The 25779-nt window shown below is 40.0% G+C and overlaps 1 protein-coding gene across 1 annotated transcript in view; it reads left to right on the forward strand.

The window, feature by feature from the left end:
• Positions 1 to 25779, forward strand: part of si:dkey-61l1.4 (collagen alpha-1(I) chain) — a 54898-nt gene that overhangs the window by 13290 nt on the left and 15829 nt on the right. The window contains exons 3-34 of the mRNA XM_061037434.1: positions 2347 to 2844; positions 4841 to 4885; positions 6871 to 6990; positions 11743 to 11781; positions 11862 to 11915; positions 12054 to 12107; positions 12203 to 12310; positions 12405 to 12458; positions 13968 to 14021; positions 14595 to 14639; positions 15027 to 15080; positions 15170 to 15214; positions 15316 to 15369; positions 15453 to 15497; positions 15577 to 15630; positions 16777 to 16821; positions 16904 to 16957; positions 17976 to 18020; positions 19119 to 19172; positions 19480 to 19587; positions 20148 to 20201; positions 20553 to 20606; positions 20718 to 20762; positions 20864 to 20917; positions 21056 to 21100; positions 23076 to 23129; positions 23217 to 23270; positions 23515 to 23568; positions 24194 to 24247; positions 24652 to 24705; positions 24827 to 24871; positions 24973 to 25017. Of these exons, the coding sequence (XP_060893417.1) occupies positions 2347 to 2844; positions 4841 to 4885; positions 6871 to 6990; positions 11743 to 11781; positions 11862 to 11915; positions 12054 to 12107; positions 12203 to 12310; positions 12405 to 12458; positions 13968 to 14021; positions 14595 to 14639; positions 15027 to 15080; positions 15170 to 15214; positions 15316 to 15369; positions 15453 to 15497; positions 15577 to 15630; positions 16777 to 16821; positions 16904 to 16957; positions 17976 to 18020; positions 19119 to 19172; positions 19480 to 19587; positions 20148 to 20201; positions 20553 to 20606; positions 20718 to 20762; positions 20864 to 20917; positions 21056 to 21100; positions 23076 to 23129; positions 23217 to 23270; positions 23515 to 23568; positions 24194 to 24247; positions 24652 to 24705; positions 24827 to 24871; positions 24973 to 25017 (2241 nt within the window). The remainder of the gene's footprint in view (positions 1 to 2346; positions 2845 to 4840; positions 4886 to 6870; positions 6991 to 11742; positions 11782 to 11861; positions 11916 to 12053; positions 12108 to 12202; positions 12311 to 12404; positions 12459 to 13967; positions 14022 to 14594; positions 14640 to 15026; positions 15081 to 15169; positions 15215 to 15315; positions 15370 to 15452; positions 15498 to 15576; positions 15631 to 16776; positions 16822 to 16903; positions 16958 to 17975; positions 18021 to 19118; positions 19173 to 19479; positions 19588 to 20147; positions 20202 to 20552; positions 20607 to 20717; positions 20763 to 20863; positions 20918 to 21055; positions 21101 to 23075; positions 23130 to 23216; positions 23271 to 23514; positions 23569 to 24193; positions 24248 to 24651; positions 24706 to 24826; positions 24872 to 24972; positions 25018 to 25779) is intronic.

The following is a 25779-nucleotide window of genomic DNA, read 5'->3' on the forward strand; positions in this document are numbered from 1 at the left end:
TAATGAAAATATATAAAGTATAAAGCAAGTGTGATCATATGTCGCTCTATGTAATCTCTATAAAAGCACTGTGTAGGGTCTTTAGTTTTTGAGTGATTGAGCTTAGCGTTGCTTTTTGATTCTCTCAGCACAGTGGTCTCAGTCTGTCAGAGTGACCGGCCGTGTTGGGGAGATTAGCTGCACAAACAGGCTCAGGTGCAGAGCGATCAAGTGTCTGCAGGCTGGGAGAGCTGCAGTAATAATGGCAGCTTGTCCAGGATAAAGGAAACATTGTGTGACGGTGAATACGGGGAATTTGTGCCTGTACTGTGTCTGTATTCAGCCTCCTCTTCGTGCCTCTCAGCTGAGCACCGCTGTCTTTCTCATTTTTGCATCAGATGGTCTTTGAAGTCTATCAGCTCCAGACTTGTATCAGTGACCTACTTCGAAAGCCATGCAGCTGCCCGATTATTGACTTATAACAGCACATGTGCATGGTGCTTTTATTTTCTGGAGCCCAATGTTGGAATCTGAGCTTCTTTTGTAGAAAGGCATCAACGGTTTGTCACTTTCTTTACAGTGTCCAAAGGGTCTACGCTCTGTCGAGCCTGAGCGTGCTTATTCAATTCCATCTTTTGCTCAAATTTACAGAACTCTTCAACAAACATCCATACATTTTGTTTTACTTCCCTGATAGCAAGTCATTTTCTAGCTGTTTTCTCGAGATCTTAAATCATTTCTATGCTTAATCTGAGACGACAACGCTGGCTTTCCCATGATAACTAGTTTATTTCTCAAGATCTCGATAAAATGATGAAATGACATGTACTTTTGATCACTGGAAACTCATTCATTCATTAATTTAGGCCTCCATGAATCTCAACTGAGATCAGTGTTTTTAGTTTTTAGTATGCAATATGTGCTAAATGATTCCTGTGTGTTTATGTTGTAGATTACAACACTGCCATCTAGTGGCAAAATAAACACTAGTTGAGCCAGCCAATAAGATAATCGCCATCTGAAAATCGACATCATCATTATTTTTCCATTGCATTAGTTATATATTAATATTTTCACATGAATGCATATTGTATGTGTTTGTTAAAATAGATCCAGCGTTTTTAAAGATTTGACAGTGTAATGACAAATTTCACCAAATACTCAAAATGTTTCAATATTTATTTCAGAAAAGTTTTGACTTTACATCATTCATCATACATTCATCAAAGACTTTTCCAAAATTCTTTATTAAGCTGCAATTAAAACAACTTTTTCATTTGTTTTCAAAGAATGCTGGTAGTTTTTGTGTTTCTTTGTTGGTAAAAACTGGTAGAACATATGAGCTCTGCACAGAAAGAGTCTTTAATCTGGATTCTGTTTAAATGTCTATTCTGATGAAATGTGTGCAGCAGTCCTTTTTGTTTCTCTCCCTCTGAAATAGTTGACTGCTTCTAGGTTCTGTTTCAGTACAACAGATGCACACATCTACATCTACTTGGTATTTAGATTCTTTAATTTTGCGCACACACACACACACACACACACAAACTATCAAACAACATAAACAAATCTTCACATAACTGGCTCTGTGTTTCTATAGCTTATTCACTTCTCTTTATCAAAAGTCCCAACAGAAAATGCTCCTCCAGCCAGGAGTACAGCGTGCTGCTCAGGCTTGTGTGTGTGTGTGTGTCTCATAGATTGTAAAAGTGTGTCTCTGCCCAGCTCCTGCATGCTACTGCAAAGAAAGAGAGAATGAGCACAATCAGCCAACAGATCTCACCTGTGTCAACTCTGGCACAGCTCCCTCAAGCCACTCACACATCAGGCCCAATCACACTGACTTTGATGTCCCACTAAATCTGTGAGGGCTAAGTGCTGTCCCACTGTCAAATCCTGAAGTATGAGGGATCTCTCGCTGACTTTTCGAGCCCTTAACTCACCCTGCCCTTAAGTGGGCATAACTGCAGACTTAGTGTGAGGGAATAACCCATTCCTATTAAACCATTTCATTTCAAGCCCTTGCAGCCTCGTGCACTCAATCACTCTCCAGGTGATGTCAATCGGGGCAGTAAGGGTTCAGGGTTTAGGGAGGAAATCGAGATTAACCCTTCTCTCCCCTACAGATGAGCCTTAAAGAAAAAAAACCATCCCGAACCCCCCCCTTTAACACAGAGAGTATATTGACCCTATGGTGATTTACTGTTTAACACAATAACTCATTACACTTGATTTTCTTGAATGTAAGAGATGTTCTGCCTCTTCAGCATAATCCTTTTTTGTTGTTTTATTTCCAGGATTGAACATGTGATGCCGTTTATGATGCATCTTTTTTATTACAGTTTTCTCCTGTCTCTCTCCTCTCAGGCTCACCTGTCGGAGAGAAACCCTCAGGACTCCACCCACCAAGATCCTGCTGAGCGTGCTTTCATGCTCGTCGAGGAACCTTACATCCTGTCGGCCATTAAAAATGAAGACAGAAGATTTCACGACATCGACTCGTCCACAAGCATCAAAACATTAGAAGAAAATATCATCCAAAGAAATTCTGCAGACTCAGCTTTATATACTGTTGTGGACTTAAGCTCCCCTGATTCAGAGACACAAATGTCTGAGGTGAAACTGAACAATGTTACTTCCCTGACAAAGGAGAACATGATAACGTTGGTGGAAGATGTTCAAGATGTCGGAACAAACAGACTTTTAAGCAACAAGGTTGAAGGGCAGGATCTGAGTGTGCAGCACAGGGAGTCACTATCATCTGAACCTGTCACGGGGACAGGAAACATCGTCTACGGATTGGACCAGAAAATCTACAGAATCCACAAAGGCCTGTCTGGTCCAAGAGGAGCAAAGGGAAGAAGAGTAAGCATGTCTTTCTAAACATTAAGAAACCTGAATTCAAATGTTTCAGGAATAAATAACAGAAATACAAGATAATAACCATGTAACACAGGACCCTTCATATCTTGTCTTTTTGTCTATGGAGGATTCCATGTCACCAACTGTCCCCGCTTTTAACATTTAGTTTATTCAAAAAAATTGCCCTTGTCGCCTAGCAACCACAACAGCTGCACCAGATCTAGCTAACCTAGCTAACAGCACAGAACGTAACCTATTAGTTTAAAGGAAATTAAAAGTTTAAGAGCCAGTTTTTTTTCATTAATATTGGCAGCTTTTTGATTGAAGTAAAACCAATGACTTACTTTTAAAAGTGTCATTGATCAGCCGCTTGAAGTTCGCCAATAGTTTGAATTGGCATGGAATAAATCTCAGAATATGTTGAGCCAAGAAGGATTCAACCGATTGATCCTGCGTTGGCGAGGGAAAGGAAGAAGCGTTTGTCAGACGCAATTAGAGGGAGGTTTGAAATAGGTCAGCCTTTGACACAGCTGTGATGTGATTGGTCTTTGAATGTGCACCTTGAAAGATGCTGCCCCCGAAATCAGACATACTGTAGCTATAATCTCAGAGGGGGAGACCGGTGCCTATCTTTACATCTATACAGCCCTAAACTGAAACTTTGAAAAGGTCAAGTAATTTCCTGAAAGTGCTGGATACTAATTATTTTTTAGAAAGCCTTACTCAGAGAGTTGTAAAGTTGGGTGCCTGTTGGGGATTCCTATCAGAGGAAGATTAATTAAAAGGGCTCTAGTGAGTAATTTATGCAGCAGGACATTGATACAGAAAATATTCATAAAGAGCTACACCTTAAGATTTTTTATAAATCAGAAACAACCATTAAGATGCTCACTTCAGAGACACCTGACCAGATTGACAAAAATAGCAATTGTATCTCTCAGAACTTGAGTGTCTTTATTCCTTTATTAAGATCCCAATTAGCTGCCACACATGCAGCAGCTACTCTTCCTGGAGTCCTCATGCAACAAACCTGCATAATATATATATATACGAAATGTATAAACTTAAAAATCAACAAGCATATTATTTGTGTGTGGTCCACCTCTGCTTCAACAGATTAGTTTGATTGAGTAATTTTGTGTTACGCAAGTTGTGTTTGATCTGAAACTAACCAGTTAAAACATCAAAGATACAAAATGATATCGAGCTGCTGTAAATCAGCAGCTCCTGTTTTTTGATGGTGAATAATGTTTTTTTGTGAATGGAGTCTGGTGGCTTAAAAAAAGATCGATGTAAGAGCTGTTTCTGGTATAATATTAATATTCTTATCTTAAGAAAAAATGATTTTTTCAGGAAGGGTTCCTTTATGTATTTGTGTAAGCCACTTAGAATAACAATCTGATCCTGTCTGTTGACTAAGAAACAGTGTCTCTCCCTGTGTAACATGTGGCACACTTGATAGATTTTCTGCAGCAATCTACTGCAGCAAACCCAAAACTTTACTGTTCCTAATAATCATTTAGACCCTAACATGAGAAAAATAAGGCCTGGGTTAAAAAAAGAAAAACTTAATTTCCTTTAATTTCCCTCGAAGGAAACATCCGAGTTCACTTGAGGAAAAATATCCAACAAATAGAGCTCTTGTTCTCTGGTGATACCAAAATATCTTCTCTCAACACAGAAAGTTTCCCTCGAGTAGTTTATGTAATTTCCTCAATGACCGCTCTGTAAAAGGCCTGTATTATATTGGTAAGTGGAGGTTTGGGTTATTCTCTACAAACAGTGTGGTTGCATCAAACTAAGAGAGGTTGACTCATACTGGTTTTTTCTTTGAAATTGCAGGGTAGAGAGATAGCTTGAAACACATTGCATTAATAATGTCCTGGATAGACAACAGTGACCTTTTCTTTTTTCAGATCATCACACCGCAGGTAATGGCAGGGTGCAGACCACAACTTGTATACATGAGGCTAAAATATCTCAATGCCTTGTCTTACAGGGATGTGCTGGGAGGGAAGGCTACATGGGATTCAAAGGCGACAAGGTAAGAAGTGCACGTGAAAGTGTGTACCCATCCTGTTTCAAGTTCTAGATTTAAAAATTTAACAGGACTATATTATAAGTTTTAAGTTACTCAGTTAACTGAGGAAAATGCTAACTCTGTAAACCTGTCTGATCTCTACAGATGACAAATAATCTCACATTCTGATAAACTGTATATTGCTGTGAGTAGAGTCTCACCAGTTTAGATTTTTTTACAGCAAGTAATACTTCTTGTACTTGTTTTCCATCCTGCAGAGAACGCTCTGCTGCACCAACAACACAATCACATCACTTTTAAAACAGCCCAAACTGTCTTTTCTGAGTAATTCTTGATTCCACAGGATGCACTTTCCGTCTGCAGTGCGCCCTCTGGAGGTGATATCGCCCACTCTAGTCAGTCCTCGTGTTTACACAGGACACGTCTCAGAGGTGTTCCACTTTGCTCTGCTCCTCTAGAAATACACACCAAATCTATTCAGAAGGAGTAGAAGACAAACTTTATTAATCCCCAAGGGGAAATCAGTTTCTTCACTCTGTTGTTGGACATGCTACTACACAGACAAGGACCAGGAATACACACACATGCACAAACAGGATGCTTTGTTCTTGCACTAATGAGCGATATCAGAGTTGAGGGGCTGTGCCTGAAAGAGAACCTGAGCAGTTGGATATTCGATGCCTTGCTCAAGCGCACTTCGACAGTGCTCAGAAGGTGCACTCGTACCTCTCCAGCTACCAGACCCAATTTCCAGACTTGGTCCGCAATGGGACTTGAACCGGCCACCCTACAGTTTCCAACCCAAGTCCCTACAAACTCAGTTACTGCCTCATCCACATTTTTTCTGACGGAGCTGCTTCCATTACACGTCAAGCTGAACAGAACAAATGACCTCTGGACAGGAAGTCAGACAGGGGAACGCATAAGAGCGTCTGATCATAGTCGGCTGTGATCAAAGTGAACAGAAAATCAACCTCCTAAAGGCACAGTAACCTTTTTTAGACTTTAGACTTTATTGTCCCCGAGGGGAAATTCTTTTTCACAGCACCGTTACTGTCCAACAGACAAGTCCCACCAAAGAACATTTATACACAGAAAAACAGAGAATAGCACAAACAAACAGAGTTAGACAACAGTCAAGAGTTCCCATTCTGGCCTGTTCAGCGAGGCCTTTTGTTCAGGACCGTTATTACAGCAGGCATGAGGCTCCTCCCGAGGCGAGCCTTTCTGTACCTTAGTGCTCTGTACCTTCGTCCTGAGGGAAGTGGGGCGAGGTGAGTGTTCAGTGGGTGTGTGATGTCCTGTTCTATTGAGGTTGCAACCTGAATTAGTTTTAGTGTATGTTGTTCTCTTTTTTTTACCATGTGATCTTGTAGTTCTCCAGTGATGTTTTGACTCTGTGAATCAAGCTGCTCGGGGCTGTGCTCCCCTGCGCTACACTTCAGAAGTGGTACCAGTAGGGTATGGTGCATGCTGTCATCTGGGCAAAACCACAGCAGTGCACACAGAGGCAGTGGACTCTCAAGTTATATGCCCTCTAATGCACTCCATATCTAAAAAGACTTATGATCATTCAGATATATCTGAATTGTATCCTTATCAAACATTGGTGTGAATCTGTCTAGATTTATTTTCTGACTATTTCAAGGACATGGATTTTATAAGCTTTTGAATTTTTTGCAAACGGGAAATTTCTGCTATCCTGTGCTTATTCCTTTGACTGTCTTTGAACCAGACCCACCTTTCAAAGGGGTCGCAGTCCAGGTCTTCATCAGCTTTGAATGACTGTTTTCACACCAGGCTGATTAAAAAAACAAAAACAAGATTGATAACAGATAACATAGGAGAGCACACCTGTGGTTTGATTTATATTTCGTTGAGCAAGAACTCTGCTTGTTACTCCCTTTTACTTTGCAAGTAAATCATTTTTCCACTCTTTCTACGTGTTGTTTTAATTTCTGATCATGCTTTTATTTTGTCTCTTCCAGGGTATACAAGGTCTCCCAGGTCTGGATGGTAGGAGAGGGGATCCAGGGCCTCCAGGACCTCCAGGACTACCCACCCTCTATCTGTGGAGAAACTCTGAGGAGGACTGGACGGCTTTCAGGGTACATTTAAATACAAACACCCAAACGAAAACCAGCCTGAGCTGCTGTGAACCCTACAGGATTTGGGCTCTTTAGTAGTGTTGTTTTTTTTACTTCAGTTGTCCCCTCGAGGTCTTCTCTGACCAGCGTCCTGAATGTCCTCACCACTCTGTCTATTCCTAACTGCTAATGTCACAGTGTCTTAATACCACAAACCCCCCGTGTTCACTTAATAAAGTTTCTGTATAAACTGGTACAGACCACTGGATACATATAAACCAGCTGACTGATTGATGTCGCTGCCTCAGTGGCAGCAGCATGTTTTTATTTTTATTTTATTCTCACATAGGAGCTTCATGTTTAAACTCTAAACAATCATTATGAATCATGAGTCATGTGTTCTGAGTATAGTTTAATGATACATAGTCTAAAATATACTGACCAGCCATGTTCAGCCAGGATTTCTTTCTGTAGTTGTCACAAGTACTATGCAAAGTTATGACCGTAGTTTTATTAAAGGCTGAGATTGAGTGGCAGTCACTAGAAAGTTAAGGCGTTTAAATTATTGAGTTAAGCTTTATTTTATCAGGAATAGTCATACTAAGACAACAGCACAAAGTTTCACACTGAGGCCGGAGACACACCTGCTGTTTGACCTCGTGTTCACGACAACTTTCCAGCCTTGAGTGTTTTGTAAAAACTGTAAATACTGGAGGATACCTCTAGAGGGAACAGAGAGCTCTGGCCTACCTGATGTGCGGGATGTAAACTCCATAACACTGTAGGAGGTTACTGTTATGTTCATTCTGAGATCAGAAGAACTCACTTAATAAACATCAATAATCAATAGTAACATCTGATCAGCTTAGGGGACTGATAACTGGTGAACTGGACTTACTGTCAGTACAGTCAGCATCCCATATCACCAACATTTTCGTCTGTATATAAACGTAATGGTGTTTGGGTTTAACGAGTCACCATATTAACTTGTGACTTTCAGCTGTGTGTGTCCTTAGGATGCGTAGTAATCCAGGCATTAGGCTGTGTGGATTACAGACACATTATAAGCATGATAGCACACACTGGGATAGTTCCTTCTATGCACACAGAGAATGAACAACACAGTAGTTTTTGGTCAGTGCATGGTAATGCTGTGTGTGCCTTCTATTACATATAACCCATCACACATGACATCTTTTGCCTTTATATGCAGGGATAGGGGTTATCAAAGGCCACCTGGGTTAAGTCTGTGCTGCATTCAAGTGCTTCTCAGATTTCCTGGAGTTGGAAAGTCAATGGTTTGACTTTAATGAAAAACAGGGTATGAACTTCAGTGTGTTCATGAGCTTGAAGTCTTCATGTGGAAACAACAATTGACATATAAAGAAGATGTGTTGAATTGTATTGCTCAAAGCTTTTAAACAACACTGTTTTATCTGTTTCTGGTCTGTCATTCAGACATAATTAAATACAATTAAAAGATTTTCCATCTCATCTCGGCCGTCAAAGTGAACTAATGGTTACAACCAAATACTAGTGTGCATATAACACCTGAAAAAAATGAATGACTTGTAAATGTCTTACTATCCACCCAACATTTACTTTTATCTGCCATGTTTCTGCATAATAAGAGGTCAACTTTGGGGAGTGGTTTTCCAAAGTGTTGACTGACTCTCCAGGTGGTTCTATTCTATTTATTCCTATAGCACATAACATGAAAGCAGGACTAGTTTGAAGCCTCTTCAGGTTTTCCATTTTCTCTGGGTGACTCAGTATAAGCATGTTTGGTAGAAAGAGCTGGAAATGAAGACCTTGGTGATGCATAATGATCATCTTATACTGTTGATGATGGTCCTCTAATTCTTATTTATCTACCTCCTCTTCCTCTTTCTTCTTCTTCTTCCCACCTAACATAAGTATACTCAAATTACTGCTGCACATCATCTACAGTAGTTGAGTAGGTTGGGTCATTATTTACACAAGTGAAGATAGATTTGTAATTCTTGGTAAGAATGAGTTATATCGCGGACGTGGTGACATCACCAGTGGTGTAGTACATGGTATACGGAGGTATACAGTGTATACATACTTATTTTTTAGTCTCCATAGGGTATGCCCACATCTAAATCTCCTCTGATTCACACCATGGATTAATGGCCATTATTTACCCTCTGCTGGACGGGCCACTGAAAAAAACCTTTTGGGGAAAATGTAAGAGAATACCCACTTCTTTTGGGCGGCTGTGGGTCAGTTGGTAGAGTCGGTTGTTTCTAAACCGGAAGGTCGGGGTTTCGATACCCGGCTCCTTCAGATACATGTCTGATATGTCCTTGGGCAAGACACATATGAATGTGTATGAATGGAATAAGTTACTTCTGATGGTAACTTTACACTGCAGCCTCTACCATCAGTGTGTGAATGGGTAGGTGTGACATGTGGTGTAAAAGTGCTTTGAGTAGTCAGAAGGCGCTGTACCAGCTCAAGTCCATTTACCATTCTTTAGGCACCACTACACCACTGAACATCACTATGATTATACTTGAATGAGCATAACACACGACTGGTTGGACATTCAGTTATCACAATAATCTCAAGTGTAATTGTAGGTTAAGGTGAATGAGTCACCTTGAAATATCAGTCATAATTTGTCACTGCACAGAAAAAAACATGCATGCACAACTACGGTAAGTGCAGTTGGTCAAAGTTCAAACAATAAACTGAACTGCATGACCTAAAAAACGCACAGATCCAAGATGTAACTTATCAGTTTCATCCTCAATAGTTTCAATAAAGAGCTGAACGTATGAGACTCACATCAAAGTCATAGTTCACACAGTGACATGCTCATACAGTTGACTTTATAAAGATGGAGATCACATGGGGAGAAGTTGGCTTCTATTTCAGGACAGGGCTGAGTAATCCTCTCCCAGTGTGTCCACGGTGTATTTAAACGCCCACAGCTCTCTCTCTGTGCTCCCTCAGACAGTAACGAGAGCTGAAGGATCAGCAGGCATTGTAACTGGAGCTCATCCAGACCTCAGTCCTGGGTCAGGCCCTGTGCTCTGAGTTGACCGGCTCTACGCGCGGGTCAGGCTGGCTGTGAAAGGCCTCAGTGTGTGTGCTGTGTCAGAGAGCACACTGAAGGCTCTTGACTGCTCGTCGCACAGAGACACACAGAGACTTTAGGGAGGTCCAGGCCTCCCTGCCAAGCCGTAGCCTCACCCTGACAGGATTGGCAGGCCTCCACTCGTACCCCCGCTGCTGCTCCGCTGCCAAGAAAAATATGTGCGGGAGCAGCAGAGCTGGGTGGTGTAATGAACCAGAAGGACTCCTGTGTGCTGGAGTTACACGCAGAGACAGAGAGCTTTGTGCTGCATCTCTCAACAACCATCAGAGCGGTAGGAGACGCTCTGAGTGGAGCTTTTAACACTTTGTTACTCACTCTGAGGTCTTTTGGCTCCATCTATAACCTCAAGTGTAACAACTAACAAGACGTAAAGAGTGAGAGAAAAGCCCACCGCCTGTGTTAATGAAGCAATATACTCAATCACTCTCAGCTGCTCTACCTGAGTGAATGTCTTTGGAGCTCATTTTTACTCTGCAGCACTCTATAGTGTGAGCTCTGCATGTGAACTTGAAGTTTCAAGCAGGCGTGATCCCAGGTTTCCAATCTTGAATGGGCCCAGGTTAGTGCTGGACATTTAGATTCCCACGATCACGTAAAAGATAATCGAGATTAAACGATTACCGTGCTGCATGATGTGTTACGCTTGTTTTGTCCAAATGTTTATTTTTTTAGAGATATGACAGTGGAAAGTTTTTATTGTTATATATTTTGGAGAAGCGAAGCGGGATTTTCTGTCACAACTTCACCAACTAGCAAGGTGCATGAAGAGTGGAAGGCTTGAAGAGGTCAAAAAGGTCCAGCAACCCCGGTAGTATAAAGATCAACTTTACCGACACGTTTCGGCTTGTAGCCTTCATCAGGGTCATCAAGAAACACATTGCAAACATAGTTTAAAATTCTCAAAATTGAGAAAAAGGTAAACTCAACCAATCAAATACAGCCACATATGTATATACAACAAAACTAACCAGTCCTATTTTGCATGTGCCTTAATTGGCTGAGGTATACATATGTGGATGTATTTGATTGGTTGAGTTTACCTTTTTCTCAATTTTGTACCTACCCTATTTAAGCTATGTTTGCAATGTGTTTCTTGATGACCCTGATGAAGGCTACAAGCCGAAACGTGTCGGTAAAGTTGATCTTTATACTACAAGTGTTGCTGGAGCTCTTTGACCTCTTGTTAGGTATTTTGGCCACATGAGTGCATCATGAGCTCCCTATTTTACGATAAGTGTCTCTTGTGTTTTATCTTATATAATCTCTTCTGTGTGAAAACCTGAACTCTGACACTTTGTGGTGGGGTGATGAGGGAAAAAAGCTTCTTCTACTGTGTGACTGACTGATACATATTTCCAGTACAAATGTCTTTATCTTACTGTATGACATCAATTAAATCATGAGTCCTTATTAAGATATTTCATCAGGTAGTATAAATGAAATACTTCCCCCTCAGCCTCAGCTGAACTACATTTGACTTTAAAACACCCCAAACTCAAACAGTCTATTATTATTATTTGACAAGCTGTAAAAAAGACTTGATTTCTACTTCCTGGTTAGTTTCATTAACCATATTTATTGTTTGATTAGCCCTTTACCTTTCACATAAATCATTCCGTTCTGATTGTGATTGCTTATTTTTTCAGAGATCATCCGTGTATCAGATGCTCAGAGTTGGCTGGCCGGTGAGTATCTCAACATTTAGTTCTGATCTGAATCACTCCATCAGAGTAAGTTAGTCATCCATGTTTCCTCTGCTCTTAAGGTGACACCCGGCCCTCCTGGATTTATGGGTGAAATGGGCAAACCTGGACATCCAGTGAGTTTCACTTCATCTTACTTACATTAGGTTCACTTTTTTGGCTGTCCTCTTTTTAACTTCCTCATGTTTGATCCTACTTCATCTTGTCATAGTTTTGAATTGAGTTTATTTTATTCAAATGTATTCATGTTTCAGGGTATTCCTGGAGATGCAGGGAGCAGAGGGACACCAGGAGAGAGAGGGGACATGGTAAACGATGAAGCTAACAATCCTTTCTGAAACATCAGTTGCTGCAGTATACATGCTGACCTCAGATCATGTGACTGTGTGTGTCTCTGTTTTAGGGCTATCCCGGACCAAAGGGCCTCCCTGGGAACCCTGGACGGTGGGGCAGGAATGGAAGTCAAGGATTGGACGGTCGTCCTGGGCCACCAGGTTTACCTGGACTGAAGGTGAAGATACCAGCACTCACTCTGAGAGTTCTTTACTCAGAGATTTGATGATGATTAGCCTGTGTTATGTGTTTAAACTCGTTTCTCCTCTCAGGGTCCCAGAGGTTTTAAAGGTGAAGCGGCTCCACCAGGAGAGAAAGGTGATGAGGTGAGTTCAGGTGAATCGAGTAACCAATGAGCATTGAGACAAACATGTAGACCACACACTTACAGGTATTTTTCTATAGATATTTCCTCCTTTAATAAACAAAGATCAAGCCATCTCTAATTTATCTTCCCTAATAACAATGTGAAAAAGTCATATGTTTTTTAAAGTCATCCTGTTCTTTATAGATCACCTTTCTGAGCAGGTGTAGTGATCTTATTGTTACAGCAGCACTCAGAGACATGTGAGGAGAAAGAGGCGTGTTCATCTATTTTGTACTTCTGAGTATGTGTGTATGGCTTTCAAAAAAATCTATTTTTTGTCATTAATTCTATTTATTGTTTGTCAGACAGTTATCTAACACAACTGTAATGGATTTTCTTTGTTTGGGTCATGGAAATACTATAACTCACCTGATAGAAAACATGAATGCTAACAGTTCTAATCTGAAGAAGTGTTGCAATCTTACCCCTCCCCCAGAGCGCCTGCTGGGGGCCGCTCTGTCACTCTGACATCTCTCCATTAGTGCATGTCCATAGGATCCTCTTTGTGCATGTGTGTGTATTTCAGCCTATGTGTGTGTTGCATGATTAACAGAGTGTAAAAACAGAATTTCCCCTTGCGGGGATCAATAAAGAAAATCTTATCTTAGTATTTAAACTACAAACACATGGGGAAAATGAGTGCCAGTTGTACTTTTTCAACACTTTTGACAGATGAAAAACAACATTTCAGAGATTATTGCAATAGCTCACCCTGCTTATAAAGGAGCTGAGTCCTTGACCCCACAGGCCTGTGATCCCGCCCTGGGCCCTTTGATGCATGTCATCCCCTCTCTTTTAGCACATTTTCTGTCTTTTTACAGCTTCAACTGTTGAGTAAAGACAAATATAGCCTTTAAAAAAATATCAATTTAACAAATGTATTTTTTCAACCTGGCAAACCCCCTTTTTTTCTTATTTTATATATTGGAGATATTTGAGACTTGGAAAGTGTATTCTGAAATGATGCATGCATGGATCAGAAGGTGTTTTTTTCCCCCTCTGTGCTTTTGGTTTCTGTAACTAAACCATGTTATTGACTCTTATGAGGTGTTCTCTGCACACTGTTTCCTCATTAAGACACTAAGACATGAGTTTCAATCTATTTCATAATAAGTTTTCATATACATAAGTGAAACATTTCTGGTTATGAAAGAAGAATAAAAGGAGACGTTCCTTGTTATAATGTTATGACTTTCTACATATTATTAATATCAACTCACTGCATCACCTGTGGAGCTCGTTCTGTTGGATGAAGACATTTGCTGCCCTCTTTGCTCTCTAACTGGAGTACTTCAGAGTGTGCATTAGACCTGGAGTTAAAACAGTCAGTTAGTAGCAAATATTTTAGTCACTGCTCATTGGCCAACAGGCTGTGCTGGACCGCTCTGTGAATATACTGCTGTGCTGAAAAAGAACAAAGAGGGATGTTGCTGTAAAGTTTAGCTTTTCTCTGTGTCCTGACCTGCAGGGCTTCACAGGAGAGCCTGGACCAAAGGGAGACAAAGGAGGAGCAGGGGAAAAGGTCAGTATGGAAAAAAAAAACGTTGTGACCATCTTCTGCTGTGATCCTCTTTTTCTTCAGGTGAGCTGCAGATGCTAAATAAGATTGCTATACCCCCCTCTAGTGGTCAAGAATAGTCTCCAGTGAACAAACCTTTGAAAACCTGTTGCACCTATTAACACATCTTCACCTACTGTGTCTACACAGTATTAGTTCATGACAATTCAAATGATTTTTCTGGTGTTTTTAAACCAGGGTTCTTAATTTTTGCATATTTCGACATTTAAATCTCTAACAGCTACAAAAAGTATTTTACAACTGATCCAAGTAGATTTCACAGCGAAACAAACGAAATGCAATGTGAATTCACAGACTGGGACACCAATATTACGCCGTCACGAAAACAGTATGAATGTACAAAGATGTGATGTAGGCTGAGCCTAGTTACAGCACTTTGTGAAAAAAGCAGTCTGAAAAGTACTATTTATTTTGACCCCAACATTTGAGGAAAAAAATAGGTTTGGTGGTGCATTTGATGGACATATTATGAAGTTTTAGTTTATTTTTTTTGCATTATGTTTGTGTGCCCTTCAGGGGTCTAAAGGAGAACCAGGAGAAGATGGACCCGTTGGGCCTCCAGTAAGTGTGACAACCAGTCAAGACTATTTAAAGGAACAGTGCAATGATTTTAAACATGCAGATCAATTAACCCTCCAAATGTTTAACAGTCCACAAACTTCAGTCCAGAAGTTTTAACGACCGTATTTGTGAAAACACATTGTGAGAAAGTGCTCAAGGACTCACCCAGTATCTAGAAATCATATTGTACTCCTTAGAAATGTGTTTTACTTTTCAATCAATCAATCTGTCATTTTATGATGACTTCCTTTAAATCACACGGTTTGTTTTTGTATTTTCTTCTTATTTGCTGCTGTGTTAACCAGTCAAAATAAACATTTTGCATATTTCTTTTTCATAAATGTAGCAAATATGACGTAAATTGTGACTGCACTTTGTTGTGTTCAGGGTCCTGTGGGTAAAAGAGGCTTGAAGGGGCTTCCTGGACTTCCTGGGCCAAAGGTATAACACCTGTTACACTGCACGGCTCTGATTCTGTTTCTGTTCTTCTCACTCAAAAACTCACTAACTTATTGGACCTTTATGATCAGGGAGATGCTGGAGATGATGGTATGAGAGGTCCTCCAGGACTCGAGGTGAGCGAACTGTAGTGTTTCTACTTACCTCAGAAAGGTTTATCGTTTTGGTGATTTTGAGATGACAAGATAAACACTCATTTTCAGTCTGAATGTTGTAGGGTGCACCGGGGGCCACGGGAGGGATAGGACCTCCTGGACTGAACGGGTCTGAGGTGAAGTCATGAACACTTTGAATTTAGTGAAACATTTCCTTTAGGTAAGATTGTCTACAGTGTCTTCTCTGTGTCGTTTACAGGGAGATCAAGGTCCGACTGGTCCTAGAGGTCGTAGAGGCCCTCAGGTATGTCTTTAAGATCACCAGTTAGACTTCACTTATATCAAAGATGTGAACTCAGCCGGGTCTAATGTATCTCTCACAGGGACCGTCAGGACTAAGAGGAGAGATGGGCTTACCTGGACCTCTGGGACTTCAGGTAAATAAACTAAGAGGATTTATTATTAGATTACACAAAGTGCTAATCATAAACAACATAGAAGGTACAGTCACAGAGATACATTCAAATACACATGCGCAGTAAACAATAAGCAGGAAAAAATACAATCCCTACATTAATCATAACTTGCACTCTGTTTTTTTCCCTCTGTCTGATGATATGCAGGTTAGGTCAATCAATCAAATAATCAGTCTTTATTTATACAGCACCAATTAATGAAAAATGTTGTCTCAAGACACTTTAGAAAAACAGCAAATAAAAGACCTTTATACTCTTTATTATATTACTTATAAAGACCCTACATTAATCCATCATGAGCACAGCACTTAGCAACATTTAGCAAAGCTACAGTGGTAACAAAAAACTTCCTTTAAGAGGCAGACACCTCGAGCACAACCAGACTCATGAACAGCCGTCTGCTGACTCTGTTTGGGTTGAGAGAAGTTAGAGGGAGAGGCAGGACGTGAGAGACGGATCAGCTAAGAATAAAATAGATTCACAGCTACACTGTCAGAAATAATGGTAAAAGTATGTGTTGTGTTACTGTAACAGTAACAGCTAAGTATGGTAACAGACTGATCAGTCTATTATTAACGTTAGTGTCTGTTATGGTGATGAAACGGGGAGGACTGATTATGTTACTTCTAGAATATCTGTGAGTCTTTCTGTGTAATGTGTGGATCACACTGTGTGCTCAGCCGGCTCTCTTCTGACATCGACTCTTGATCTGTAGAGAGTGTTTGTAAGGACATGTTGCAGACATTCATATTGTGCATATTGAATATGGACATATATATTTATTTGACAGTCTCTTCTACATCTGGATTAACTCTAAACTTTGACTACATACAGAAGACAAACTCTTCTACATTTAAACTGCAGAGAAGTGACAGTTAAGAAAAGTGCCAGGAGAGGTATCAAAATGTGTATTTTATTGAATATCAGCGTGCCGTGATTAAATGTAATAATTAGTTACCAGGACCTCTCGGTTGTATTCAATATTTAGATTGATTGCAGTTTGACATAGTGTTTCTATTGTTTCTGAGAAAATGCAACCTGGTCTTAAAATACTTATTATTATAAAATGTGTTCATTTATTGTTGATTTTTTTTTCTCTCTCTTTAGGGTCCACCAGGCAATGACTCCCCTCCTGGTCAGAAAGGGGACATGGTGAGTGTTAACACAAAGATCTGCAAACGTCTTTGCTAATTAAAACAGTTTTTACAGATACTGATGTTTTTTTTCCCATCAGGGTGAAACTGGGCCAATGGGAGTAAAAGGAAATCCTGGCAGGGAAGGGACCACGGTAAATTGTCAGATTTTTTTGATTGGAATTGGCAGAAATATATGCTTATAGTGGTTCAGACTAGAGAACACTGAATCCTGAAACGAAGGGATCACACATATTTTTTATTCCTGTATCATAATGGACTGCTCATAGATTGTTTGAGGGGATGGATATTTTTTAACTCTCATGATTTTTGAATACAGTCTGTAGTTTCAGCGTAACAAACAAATTGACTCTGACTTTTGATTTATTTAAAAAAATGAACAAGACTTGTGTCAGCTGGCTCAAAGGACTTGAGACTGGACCTCGGTAGGGTTATAGAGTTTTAAACTTTGATGAGAAACGAGTCAAAATCAAACAATACCTGCACCTGTTTCTACACAACGGCAACAATAACACAAGTCATAGGATCTAATATTAGGTTATTTTCTTGCTGATTCAATTAGAAAAAAAATGTGACGCTCCTGTCACCTCCTCTGCTCTCTCTGTGTGTTTGTGAGAGACATCAGTGTAACTTTTTGCATCTTTATTGGACGCCAAAAGAACTTAAGGAACGTCAGTATTTACCGACCTGTGACTTTGAATGAACCATCACTGCTCTCTCTCTTTTGCTCGTTGCAGATTTGGGTTAAGAATTTAACCTAAGATTTGCTGTTTTTTAAAGCTTCTGTACTTTTCAATACTGTACAGAAAAGAATCAGAGTATCAAATATTTGGACAACCTTAGACCGAGGTCTCTCTTTACGGCGACTCAAGACTAAAGATTCACTCGTTATGTGCTTACCCATATCTGAGACTCGACACTGACAAGTATTGATTGACAGGAAACAACTAGATAAGTTGATACGTCTGACCTGACTTCGACTTCTTAGACATCTTTGTTCACCACTTAGCCAGAAATAGCTCATGACAGTTACACGATTTTGAACTCCAACAGCAGTGAACATGGATTGTACGTTGTCAGACAGTCTGTTATTGTTCTGATACATACTGGCTCACATTTAAGGATTTCTCTTTGTTCTGTTTGCTCTTTTAGGGTCCGATTGGGAGTCCTGGTCCTAAAGGATTTCCTGGAGGAACTGTAAGCAGCATTGTTTTCTGTTTCTGTTACATGTCAACATGAACATTTAGTATGAACTCCTGTGATCATTCAAGTTTAATTAATATGTTTTTGGACACAAAGGACAGAACTCCCCCCAAAGACAATCTGACAGACACAGAGACTGTGTTCACACTGCAGATTTAGTTCTTGGATCAGATCATTTTTTTTGTGCCTGACTTTACTGGTTACTCTTCAGATGTGGCCTCTATCAGATTCCTTCCTTTGTGAACTGACCCAAAAGATCAACAACAAAGACGTCACACGCAGCACAGTGTTGGTCTTACTCAGATTAGGAAGTCTGACTGACATGAGAGTGAAGGAAAAGTGAGCTGAGAGGAAGCTTGTCAACCTACCTGTTTCAAAGCCAACATGAGGGCTGCCAACAGAACTGAACCCACTCTCCTCTTCGCCTCCTTTTACAAAACTATATCAAGCACCTCAGACAGCTGGGATCATCACCCAGAATTCGTCCAGCTCATTGTAAAACAGGCCGGTGATCTGACCACGACCACTACATTAGTCATGGTCTTTAGCGTCTTTAAATCAGCTCTTCCATTTTCATTGACACTGCAGTCATGTTCTTCTGTGGCCACACTCGCAAATCTCTTTTGAAATGCTTTCAAACACATATTCACCCCCTCAAATTTTTCTTGAAAAAAGTGTCACCAAAGATTCTGTGAAGTTCTAACACCTCCCTGTCCCTCCACTGACTACCTCCTTCATTTTCATTGAGTGTGACTGATTCCTGCCCATCGGTCCTGTCAGCACAGAGCTTTGAGTATTGTAGCTCCAGAGTGACCTCAAAGTCTCCGACCTGGCTGTTCAGACCAAGGTCACATTGCAAATGATCCGACCTGCATCTAATTTAAGACCAAATGTGAAAGTGGCCCAAATCTGTTCTGAAAAATTCAGATTGCATGTGACCTGAGCGGTTCAAAGTGTCATAAAAAAATCTGATCTGAGCCACATCTGTGAAAAAAAATGGATTGATGATTTTAAAGAAAGTGAGTTCAAACTTGTGTCAGCATTCTTGAAAAGAAAACCAAAGTAAAGATGTGATTTGATGTTGATCTGCAGGGCTTCAGAGGACTGGATGGTGACAAAGGAGAGGCGGGACCCAAAGGAGACAAAGTAAGAGGAAGACGTTCATGGTGATTAATGTTAAAGAAAGCGCTTCATCTGTTTGAGGTCAAGTTTAGAATAATTCCCTCTGAGGTTTTTTTTTGTAATTTCAATATTGTAAAAAATGTAAAATGAACATTAGAAAAAAGTGGATGATAACCTTTTTGCAACAATCATAATTTCTTGATTTAATGACAGTAAACATCCTATCCATCTATCCATCCCTTATCAGGGTTATTGCTAGTCCCCCCCTAGTGTCAGACTTCCCTTTACCCCCCTTAACTAGCTACAACATCTGACCTTCTCTTTCCCTCAGGGCCCTCCTGGTGCTGCAGGGATCCCGGGTCATCAGGGCGAGAGGGGGGAACGTGGCAGCACAGGTCCTTCAGGGGTGAGAGGTCAACCTGGGCCCAGAGGAAAAGAGGTACAGATCACTATCACTGCGTCATCAGTGTTTGGGTTTAAAATAACTTCCACACACTGCACATAGATCATCGACACTGTTGTTTATTTTGTAGAAAACCCGATACTGTAATCAAATTAATTAAGAGTTTATTGATACAAAATAGAATTTACGTGAAAAGATTTGATGGCATAGCATGTTTCCTTAATGACTGATTACATAGTAAGGTCACTTTATGATTTCATTCAGTAGATATCTTACAGATTGGACCTTTAACTGCAAGACTATGTTCACATACAACAACTTGCATGTGACAATAGTTCCAAACAAATACAACATAAACTGTATATCCTATTAAAATAAAATACAAACTATAAACTTTAAAATGTTATTTTAATACTACTTATGTGGGAAGTGGAAGAATTAAAAAAACACAAATACAACACTAAACTAAAACTCAACTTGGGTTGTATTAAAAGAAGAAAATCATCACATTTTATTCATTCACACCTTCAAAGTGTATTTGTAGGAGCCTGTAAGGCGCCTTATCTCTGATGAGTTTCTCTGTTGTGTGTCCTCAGGGTGAAGATGGGGAGGCTGGTCTTCAGGGAGCTGTGGCGAATCAGGGGTCAAAGGTCAGAGGCTTTTATTGCTACCTACTGAAGTCAAGCTAATAAACGGAGCTGTATGGTGTCATATATGTATAACCACAGGGACATTTGTGTCATTAAACTGCATTCCTTAAAGACTCATAAAGCTTTGAACCATGTGATGATCACAGATCATCTGTGCTACTGCTCCTGTTAGTATTTATTTTACTATTATCACTGCTGATTTATCTATTACAGCCATCACCTCCTAAAATGATGTGTTAGTGTAATGGCTAGTTCAAGAACTAAACATGACTTTTATTAAAGCTTAGCAGTAAATACTCTTCTCATATATCATAGACTCTAAAGAAAAGTGTGTTTTTATTTACCTTTCAGGGCGACAGGGGGATGCAAGGGCCCAACGGGAACACAGGGCTCAAAGGACGGAGGGTAACTTTCCCCCGCACAGAACAAACTCTGAACATATGATGACAGATCAATCAGATCTGTAACTTCATTAAGAGCAGGATTTATTTATCGTCTTTCCGTCTACATTCACAGGGTCAGACCGGAGTCCCCGGCCTGTTTGGTCCTCCTGGCCTGCCAGTAAGATCAATAAAAACAAACAATAGATTCAAATGTCTAATATGTATAATAACCTTTAAACTCTTAACCGTGTGTGTGTTTGTTTGTGTGTATTGTTTCAGGGTTTTAGAGGCAGAGTTGGGATTGAGGGAGCTGAAGGAAAGCCTGGTACACAGGTTCCCAATTTATACATTTTCATTTCATATGAATGCTTTTTTTTTGTTGTTGCATTCTTTACTTTCAACCAGCTCCATTTCACCGTTGAGCCTTTAACAAAGTGATTTATTTGTAAGGTGATGTGTCTTTATGTGCAGGGGGTCCCTGGGTCTGTTGGCTTTCCTGGACCTGAAGGAGACAGAGTGAGTATTGTTGTAACCTAGTGTTGTAGTCAAGACCAGACTAAACGAGACCAAGACATACCGAGACCAGAGTGCTCCGAGACCGAGACATGACCAAGACCAGGACCAAGGCAGGGCGAGGCAGAGACAAGACAATTAAGGATTGAGACTGAGTCAAGACCAGGACCGTGGCAGGGTGACTTGTGTGCAGCGGGCGTGTCACTCTCCTAGACCGTAAAACCGAGGGGATGAAAATCAGATTATGAATTAAGTGAAGTTATGTGTTCTTTTAGAAAGAGGCATTTTTCTTCTAATGACAGTAATGAAGAAGAAAAATAGCTTATCAGTGGTGGTCTTGATTTAAAATCTGGAGTCCGCCCCGCCTGAGGACGAGACAAGACCGAGTAAAAATGCTTTCAATTCCGAGATGAGTCCGAAACCTTCAAAAAGCACTGATTACAAGATGATGTCTTTGTGACATTCAGCCTGTGGGCGGACTTCAGGTCGTTCTGTTTAACTTGTTAACAGGCTCGTAAATGTGATCCAATCTGACTTCCCCCCGTTAAATCTTTACAGGGCAGTTTCATGTTTAGTTGTTTCAGTTAGTGACTTCTTTGTGGAAGGTAAAGGCATCATGATCTTTGTAAATCTGACACTGTAACAAACGTGTGGCGGACAGTAATAGAAGTTTGCAATCAGTGACAGACAGATGGATTAAGAATCAGTTATTTGTTCCCTTTTTCTCCTTGTCTGCAGACTGTTGACTTTACATCTGTTACATTATCCATTCACCAGTAACACCTTGTTAGATCCTGAGACATGATGACGTTGGACATGTAGTGCCAATACAGAATTCATCCCTAAAACCTTTTCACATTTTATATTCTTAAAACATTAAAAAAATGTTTTTATTTCCTGTTATTGACAAAAAGTGTTCCTTTCATGTTGAATGGAAAAATTCTACTCATGCATCAGGACATGAAGATGATTCTTTCCTCATTATCTTTGCAAAACTTAATTTTTACAGAACTTTACTGGTTCTGAATTTTTGAAGAGGGGTTCTATGATGTACTTGTCCATAGTAAGTATATTAGCCAAAGGATGTGCCGGTCAGCTCGGCTCCTTTTAAGAAGAGCCCAACTAGGGGGCCAGCACTGAAGCTAGGCTATACAGCTGTGCAGAAAGGTCATTTGTACCATGTCATCTAACTCTAGCTTAAAACAACTCTTGGGAAAATGTATGCTATATGATAAAAAATCACAGCACTTTACTTTTCCACTAGCCATTTTGACTTTTTGTTCATCTCTATATGTCAGGCCTGTGATTCAAGGTGACCCATTCAAGGTGTTTTGCTCCATATCAGCTGGGATCGGCCCCACCCCCATCCACTTCCCTCCATCCCCTTGTGACCCGAACGGGGCAAGCAGTATTGATAATAGATACATATCAAACACTTGATTTTCATCGTTCCCTTTAGCTATTTTCATTTACTTTCCAATCTGTAACAAGTTCCTTCTTCCGCTGGTTAATGTCGTAACTTTCGGTCTACCAGAAGTGCCTTATTTTCTAAAATAAAAGCAGGTTTGTTTCAAGACAGGAAGTGAATTACCCTTAGCTTGAGACAGTACAGAAATTAAAGCATGTTTTGCGCAATACCGGTAACTGTTTTGAAACTATAATAATAGAATTTCAAGTTTGCCATTAAAAATGTGATTAATCACAATTTACTATTGAAATTCAGCATTTAAAAGCGATTTAAAAAAAAAACGTTTGACAGCCCTAAATTTGACTAAACATTTCATATTCTGTGTCTGTTTGCCTTTTTGTGTTCAACTGTGTTTTAGGGCATTAATTTACTGTTTTTCAGTTTTGCTTATTGAAATGTTACTGTATCATATTTTGTATATGATTATAGAGGAGTTAGCACTGTCATCATGAACCAAATAAATCATGTTGCTAATCATTAATGCTAACTGCAGCTCTGTGGTCTCTGCAGGGGATTGTAGGTGTGGCTGGTGCTGCAGGGCAGGCAGGTTCTCCAGGAGCTCTGGTGGGTTTACACCTCTCTTTCACTGTATTTCTTAACATATTAGATGATGTGAAACAAACTGAAGGAGATATTTTCTGACTTTAACAGGGTCCTCGAGGAAAGCCAAGTCAGGACGGGATCCCTGGACCAGCTGGGGAGAAAGTTAGTAGAGTACACTTTTTTAAAATAAAGATATAATAATTTTTAGTCCACTCATTACATTTATTTGTTGTTGTTTAATTAAGGAATACGGCCTCCTTCTTTTCACTTAGTTACTGTATGGGCAGCTTTCACTCTTACAACCTTGTAAAAATATGCATACAGCAAAGGTTGCACTGAAATAGTTTTTTAGTTTTCAGGTTTTCTGATGAATGTAAAAAAGGATTATTTTCATGTCACTCTTCAGGGCTTCACAGGGAAACCAGGGTTGATGGGCCCCCAGGGACCGGTGGGCATGTATGTAAGTGACCAGTATGAACTTTATTTCCTACTCTGAGCAGCTCCTTTATGTCCTTTGTGCATTGAACTGTGGTAAGTAGTGTGCATTAACCACATTTTGGAAAACAGGTCGTATTGAGTCTGCATGCTGTCTGTGTTGAGTGAAATATTATTTTGTGTGGTGAAAACTTGAAGCCTGCTTACAATAAGTGTGTGCTATTGAATTTAACAATAGATGTGTTTCACTATGGGACATTTTGAAGCTTTGACCAAACCTGCAATCATAGAGCCTATCATCCTATTGGTGTTGAAATATATGGGTGTGGCCCCCTCCTTTAGTCTAAAAGTATCACCTGAAGAAGACCTCTGGTCAACACTTTGTGATTGTGATGGACGAAAACAATTTATTGTGACATTTGGGCAAGTGTGTGGGCATATCTTCTTCCTCAGTCTACTATTTTTTCACTGCCCTGGACCTACATGTTGTGCGTTTAACTACTCCCCTTTCTATGGAATCAAAACAAAACAGAGTTATCAGGTTCAAGCTGTATTGATTTGAATTGTAATGCCGTTTTTATTTTAAAATGTGACCCAGAACCACATTAAAAAATGTGGCCTAAAAAACCTGAACCTGAACTTCTTCACAGGGTTACCCAGGAGCAGTGGGTCTGACCGGGAGACCAGGCCACATGGGACAAAGGGTAAATCCTGATTAAGAATAAGTTAACTTTATTAACCTGTACAGCCTAACAGGTAAATTTACAAATACATCAAAATCAAAACACACAGAGCAGAGGCTTTCATACATTAGCACATCAGTGACATCAGATAAATGAATATGAACCAGAGCATCGCTTGTTTTGCCATGTGCATTTAGTACTGTATCATCAGCACTATTTGCATTTTCACATTAGACTTAATCTGGCAGAAAACTCAAAACTTTACCTTTATTTTCCATGTTTTTGGACAGCTGTCAAATATTTACAGCCTCATATGAATTATAATAATATAAAGGTACAGCTACACAGTAGTAAACTTTGTCCTTAGTAATCGCCCTATTCATTGTGAACTGTGAAAACAGTGTGTTTTGTTGACTGTTGTGCAGGGAGCTGCTGGGGTCAGAGGACCTCCTGGTGTCCCAGGGAAGCGTGGACCTCCAGTGAGTATATTTGCTGAAACGTGTTATGTATTTAGCATCTGGTTGATGTCCAGTATGTAGCACAGTGTTTATATATTCACTGATCCTGTTTGCTGACTGTATTAGAACATTATCTTCTTAGGGTGTTCAGGGTGCTCCTGGTGAAAAAGGTCCTCCAGGACCAAAGGTAAGAGAAAGACAAAACTGACTTTTAAATATTCTAAACCATTGCAGTTCAAATTTAACATTCATGTTTTTTTATTTTTTTTATTTACCTCTTTACTTCAGGGCCGCCAAGGAGGGTTTGGACCTAAAGGCGTTCAGGGACCAACAGTGAGTTGATCCTAGGGATTTTTTTGTTTTGTTCCAGGATTTGTGTCACTTTAAACTGTATGAAAAATCAAAAAAGACACGCACATCTCTCAGTGAATGCTGGATCCAAAAACAGGAATGTAATGTAATGTAAAGCAAAACAAGATCCACACACCAAGAAGCTCCCTTCAAAGGATTTATTGATCATTGACGTTTCAAGCCAACATGCTCTTCTTCAGATTTGACATGACTTCTCTTGACTTGACTTTTCAAGTCTAAAGTAGACAAATCAGTATGATCAATAAATCATTCAAACTGGAGCTTCTTGGTGTGCGGATCTTGTTTTGCTTTTCTTCACTATAAACCGTTACCTGCACATGAAGGCAACATCTGTAGGCTGGTAGGGTTACGATTACAGACCAGTGTTGACCAGTCATATTTTAGTCTGCGTTGATTGTTTGCAGGAAAACAGGAAATCAAAAGAGGCAGAACACACAGGCCATTTAGTAGTCCAAGAATCTATTGGCTTTTATGGATGAACAATGTGTTTTTTATTTGTCAGATATCTGGTCATAAGTGTTTACTTTGAGACTTTGGTGATTTTACAGCTGCAGGTGTTTTGACAGTCGGCTCCATGACTCTATCAGTGAACTATGACATGAAATAGAAATGACCTACCCTGAGTAAAAGCACATTTGTTAGAAGCTGCTTAGATCAGAACTTTGTAAGGAGCATGCAACCTTTATCGATGTATTACAAAAACGACTAACTCATTCTGTCTGG

The sequence above is a fragment of the Labrus mixtus genome, chromosome 5, assembly GCF_963584025.1.
Source record: "Labrus mixtus chromosome 5, fLabMix1.1, whole genome shotgun sequence".
NCBI lineage: Eukaryota > Metazoa > Chordata > Actinopteri > Labriformes > Labridae > Labrus > Labrus mixtus.